Source organism: Helianthus annuus, chromosome 8 (assembly GCF_002127325.2).
Source record: "Helianthus annuus cultivar XRQ/B chromosome 8, HanXRQr2.0-SUNRISE, whole genome shotgun sequence".
NCBI classification, from domain to species: Eukaryota; Viridiplantae; Streptophyta; class Magnoliopsida; order Asterales; family Asteraceae; genus Helianthus; species Helianthus annuus.
The window spans coordinates 134,035,849-134,042,224 of record NC_035440.2 but is presented as its reverse complement, the minus strand read 5'-3'; the positions used below and the strand labels follow the sequence as shown (position 1 = coordinate 134,042,224).

The 6,376-nt window shown below is 37.2% G+C and overlaps 1 protein-coding gene across 1 annotated transcript; it reads left to right on the top strand.

The window, feature by feature from the left end:
- Positions 1-3,318: 3,318 nt before the first annotated feature.
- Positions 3,319-5,557, top strand: LOC110873809 (HVA22-like protein a). The gene is made up of 5 exons (XM_022122823.2): positions 3,319-3,449; positions 3,708-3,734; positions 4,250-4,372; positions 4,443-4,725; positions 5,281-5,557. Exons 1-5 carry the CDS (start codon positions 3,379-3,381, stop codon positions 5,347-5,349), a joined length of 573 nt encoding a protein of 190 aa, XP_021978515.1. The 5' UTR covers positions 3,319-3,378; the 3' UTR covers positions 5,350-5,557.
- Positions 5,558-6,376: the final 819 nt, after the last annotated feature.

Here is a 6,376-nt window from a genome sequence, read left to right as displayed (position 1 = left end):
ATAGTGTTATATAGTGTTATATGGTGTTATATGGTGTTACATATTATTATACGGTGTTTATATGGTGTTATATAGTGTTATATATAGTGTTATAATACACTTCTCACACTTCTGGATTAATGTACAGGATCCTTTATCTATAAGTGGTTATGTTTAGGATTGAGTGCACCTATATTTTGGGTGAAAACTGTCACCGGAAAAAATGCAAAACTCATCAGAATCTCTTTACAAGCCAGTAAACGTCATCGGATAAATGCCTAACTCACCTAAATCTCTTCACAACTATCCTCTATGACAGGAGATCTGAACCCTAAAACAAATTTGGCACCAAAAACTCGTCGATTATGGAGCAGGGCGGATGGTAGAAGTGAACTGTTTCGGATTTATACCTTTTTCCCGGCGCAATATCACCGAAAAAAACGAAGGGAAAGGGAGAAATGAGCTGGTGATAGTTTGAGAAGATACCTTGCCGGAATTGTACCTACAAAAGAAGAGAAGATGGTGGCCGTAGGCGGCGAGGAACTCAACTGGCCGGTGAAGAAACCAAAATGTCCGGTGGAACAAAAAAATGCCTTTAGATACGTACGGAAAGGAAAAATCTTCGCCTTACACCTACGTCCGTACCTAGGATTATATATATCTTATATTATATTATATTATACTAGTATAATATACGGTACTAAATTACCAAATGACATACCAACGCTCTCCTAGTTATGTTATGGAGGTGATGTTTTGTTCATTGGTGAATGAACGGAACACAACATTGTAAGCCTCAATCGCTTCCTTAGATGGCTAAATCTTGTGACGGGTATAAAAGTTAACCATCGTGTATCTTGGAATTGATTTTCTCGGATTTTGAAGCGCGAGGCAGGTTCGTTTCCATTCATGTATCTTGGAATTCCAATCGGAGTAAACATGAAATGGACTAGATTTTGGCAGCTGGTTATTCATAGATTCAACAAAAAGCTTTTTAAATGGAAAGCAAGACATCTTTCTTTCGCCAGAATAGTAACATTGGCAAATGTAGTATTGGGGAGTCCCCCATCATATTACTTATCGCTTTTTATTTTGCCCCTAAAGCGATAATAAACAAACTTGAAAAATTAAGAAGAGACTTCATATGTGTAAAAGCGGCTCTTGCAAAACATAAGATGGGTTCGCTGAATTTAATTACAAGACCGAGAAAATGGGAGGCCGTCTAGGTGGAATAAAAGAATTCAATCTCGCTATGTTGTCGAAATGGTGGTGGCGGTTTAGAGACAACCCGAAGCAATTATCGTCCAAGGTTGTGTCTACAATCGATTAAATAAAAAATGAGAACAATCTGATTCCTATAAAAAGACAATCGCTGGAACATGGAAAGATATTGGAGATATGGAAGGAGAGTTGCTGAAATACAAGGTGAGTATCCAAGAAAAAAGTTAAAGTCAAAGTGAGAGATGGAAGTAAGAGACGATTTTGGAAAGACGTTTGGCTGGAACAACAACCGCTAAACGATGTCTACCTAGACTTGTTTCAGATTGCAAAAAAATAAAGATGGACATATTGCCTCTTTATGGTGGGTACTAGGCCGATTATTGAGTGGGGTTGTGAATGGATCAAAGTGCCAACATCTAGAAGCAAATGGGACCACTTGAGAGAGCTTATGAGAAAACTTCAAAACTACGGCTTGAATGGAGGAAAGGATGAATGGAGCTGGGATAATCGTTTTGGAGAAAAATTCTCAGTTAAAAGCATCCGAATGGAGCTAAGTGCAGCTGGGTGAGAGTTGTGGAAATTTCATTGGAATGCTGGGGCACCGCCTGAATGCAATCTAGTGGTGTGGCGTGCAATTATGGGGAAGGAGGCATCCAAAATGAATCTCGTAGCCCGCGGAGTGAACCTACCAGATACGTATTGCCCTCGATGTGGAATATGTGAAGAAGATGCAAATCACATTTTCGTTAATTGTTTATGGAGTAGGAGTTTGTGGTGGAACACTTTCGTGTGTATGAAACTAAAACCTCCAGCAAATTTGATCTCTTTTTTAGGACATTTTGGAGGCTTTAACAAGCTGCCCGGTGGAAAGATATGGAGAAAACTTGAATACACTATAGCAACGGCAACCGTTTGGAGAATTTGGCACGCCCGAAATTTGAAAGTGTTTGAAGATACGTTCATACGTTCATTCCGGTTCAAAAGAATATGGAACTAATTAAGGAAGATGCGTATATTTGGGTGTGCAATAGAGCAATGACCACTTCTCTAACATGGGAGAACCGTTAATTTTGATGTAGCGGACATTATATAACTCCAATTCTTTTTTTTTTGTTGTTTGTTTTGTTCCTTTGCCTTTTCTTGTAAGTAGGTTTATCACCCTAGCCGCGTTGCGGCGAACTTCTTTTGTTATTTAGTCTGTGTTTACATGTGTTTTTGAAATCACTACGAGCACGTTGCATGCGGAACCACTAACAAGAATAAAAAGAAAAATGTAAAAAACGGTAAAAAATAATCGAAAGAAAATCAACCAAAAAAGTTGTATGTTAATTATGTTGTTCGTATAAAACCAGTGGTCAGAGATGAGCAAATAATACTGGGTACCGGTACCGAATTTCCCAAACCAAAGGATCCTAAGTACCAATTCGGTACCGACTTTTGGCATTCCTAATACCGGTTCGCTACCGATTTTTACCTTCATATGTCGGTACCGTAACCCGTATTTTCGGTATCGGTTGCCACCGAGCTTATCGCTACCACTGAAACTAAAAAAAAGAAATCATTAAAAGTTGAAGAAAATCAATAAGAAAAAGTTGTACGATGCCGTTTTTGTTTGTACGGCAACCGTGATCAGGGATGAGCAAATGGTACCATGTAGCAGTACCGAATTTCCCGAACTAAAAGATTTTCAAACTCAATCCAGTACCGACTTTTGGCGTTTCCTGTATCAGGCTGGTGCCGATTTTGACCTTTATATACCAATAATGAACGTACCGTACCTGTATTTTCGATACCAGTGTTGGTTGACACCAAGCTTATCCAACTGAGAAAATAAAAAAAAATAGCAATAATTATTATTATTATAGTAATATATTATTATAATTATAATATAATAAAATAAAATTACTTGTTGATTTTCTTGTTGGCTCTATAAATATATTCTGTTGGTTCCTTAAAAAAGTATATTATATTTTCATTTTAGTAACATACCTTGGAAAAACAAGTTTCATATATCCTATGACTCTTCACGAAGGACAATTAAGTTTGTGATGAATAATCAACACCTGTCACCCTCTCCTCTCTTCCGCCGACTCAACCTCATCGATCTCTTTCACATTTATACAAAAACACCATGGAACTGAACTCCAAAATACTCGACTAACTTTAATTATATTACAAATGGGCAGGTCTGGAGTTGCAGCTGGAGATTTGTTACTACTTATGGCTCAAAACATTGATGTTCTTGCAGGGTACACACTCTCTATATAATATATTTACGTATAACTAAATTTGAATACCTATGATCTAGTGTTCTAATGATAGTTACTTTTGCCCCTCACAAAAGTATTATATCTTAAATTCTTGAAAATACAAAGTTAGGTGTAAAAGTATTTGCTGTTAAAAATAAATTAAATTTGGATGATTGTAATGTAAAAGAGGTTGACCCTGCTAAAACCCGGGCTTCAAAAACTAAACTGATTTTGTTTATATGTTATTGAAATTTGCAGGCCTGTAATTAGTTTGGCTTACCCTCTGTAAGTTCTCCACTTATCGTGCTTATTACTTTAGGAAAAATTATTGTCCTTTATCTTTATAGCACTTTTCAGACGGTGTCCTTTTTAACGAATGTTGACAGGCGGTGTCCTTTACTAGGTATTTAGTTGCAAGTTTAGTCCTTTACACCCAACTCAGTTAAAAAACCCTGTTAATTGTTGGGTGTAAAGGACTAAACTTGCAACAAAATACCTAGTAAATTAAAGGACACCGTCTGTCAACAATTAACAGGGTTTTTTAACTGGGTTGGGTGTAAAGGACTAAAGTTGCAACAAAATACCTAGTAAAAGACACCGCCTGTCAACATTCGTTAAGAAGGACACCGCATGAAAAGTGGTATAAATTTAAAGGACAAAACTTGTAATCTTTCCTTTACTTTTAATCATATTTTGATCAACATGTGTTCATGTCAGCCGGTTGACAAAAGGCAAGCGTATGCCGGTTTCCACCGTTTTTTATTTTCAGTTTTAAGTGGCTTGGTTGTGTTTATTATCAGATACGCGTCAATCCGAGCGATCGAGACCAAAAATGTTGCTGATGATCAGCAATGGCTTACATATTGGGTGTTGTATTCCATGATTACGCTTTTCGAGCTCACCTTTGCCGCTCTTATTGAATGGTAACATATAATTTGTGTGGTAATTGTTTGATTATGGGTTTGAATCTATGTTGACATGAGCTATTGACAGGATTCCATTTTGGTCATATGCGAAGCTTATTATCACATGCTGGTTGGTAATACCACAGTTTAGCGGTGCTGCATATGTATATCAGCACTATATTCGACCTTTCTATGTAGGAAACCGCACTATTAACGTGTTCTATGTTCCGAGTAAAAAGGACTTGTTCACGGACCCCACGCAAGATGACATTGTCGTCTCTGCTGATAAATACGTTCGAGAATTCGGGCCGGATGCTTTTTCTGGATACGGCTACGTGCAAGAAAGCCTACCTCAAGAAACTATACAACATGTATGCACATATATGGATATGTTTCAGCACCTTTTTTCATCTTTTTTTCATCGATTTTTGTTTTTTTTTTATTTGAAAAATAGGTTGTTTAGGAACGGGATTGGTACTTTACGGTGAATTTGGTACTTGTTATACTTTTAGGCAGTTCACTATCCTTGGGAGCTAAATCATGGCAAGTTTAACTATTTTCTTAAAAGTTCGCTCCCTTGACTAGCGAACTTGGAGTACCAGCATGGCAGGGTCCTTGTTCGAGTTCACTTGTCTGACAAGAGCATTTTATGGAGTTTGCTTGGCATGCCAGCAAGCTCTGTGGGGTTCACTTGTCACACCAGCGGGCTCTTAAACTCTAAAGAGACATGTCATACTTGCCATTAGTTCGCTCCTAGGCATAGCGAACTATCTACATATGTACGAGTTGCAAAAAGCGCCTAGAAGTATTAGTCTTATTCCTAAACAATCCATTGCCAAAAATTTCATCTTCCATTACCAGCATATAATGTTTCTTTTTTTTCAAGATCCGATATATATTTATGTGTTTCCTGTTTGGGTTTGCAGTTCGATATGAATGGCGAAGCGAAGTATAGAGGTAACACTTGGTTCTCTGAAGATGACTATGTGTATTAAGGCTGTTTTGCGGATCATACAATTTGCCGTACAACAGGCAATGTATGGACAGATGCCCGGATCTATGGTTTCGGTCTGTTAACTAGCATAAACCTTTTTTTTTAATTTTCTAGCGTATAAAAATAAAGAAAAATTGTAATATGGTTATATAATCGAAATATGTTTTAATATTAATTAGGTCACCAAGAAAACTGTTTTATCTTAATTTTCTCTTAGTTAGAAACCAAGTTTTTAATACCAATGGGTGGTGGTTTATTGGCAAAGGCAAAGCCTTTAAATACCTGGGTTTGAAAGGTTTTGGCTTCAAGTCCAAGAGACGTTTGGGAGGTCTTCGGTTCAAGTCTAACCGTTGACAGAGGTTAAAAGAAATTTGCTAACCCATTAAATTCTAGGAGGGGTGTAGTATATTTGTAAAGATACAACTGCACCAACATGACTGAGACTCCACATCACACAACTTTATTTAACACGTTTTCTATAGCAATGCTTTGATAACTCTTGGAGCGTCTAACGGGCAGTTGAAGTTGTACTGGTCTATCGGTAGACCCTTGTTTTAAATACCGTTATTAATAATGGAATAGTAAAGTATGGGGTATGGTTTAGTAAATGAATAATGCATGTGATTTTAAAAAAGGAGAGGTAAAATTATTTCGGAATCGGTCCAACCATCTCGTCCACGTCGTGTTTGTCGGTTCAACCAGACTGATTGGTAATTAAGCGGTTCAATCAACCATAGTTATGTTTAGCTTAACTGCTTAAAACAAATTGAGCGTCACTTTGTAATGGAGAAGTTCAAGGCTGGACAGATTTAGGGCGGAATAGGAAGCGGCAGAAATCAGTGGATTCATGATAAGTTCCTCGTACCAAAAAAAAATGGTTAATGATACATTCAACCAATGAACTATGACTTAATTATTCCATTGTTACGATTCATCCAGTCGAAGTAACTATGAACTTCGAATTCAAGTAATAACATTCTTGAATTATCAAAATGACTTTGATATCTCTTTTTTAGTTTCTCTCGATA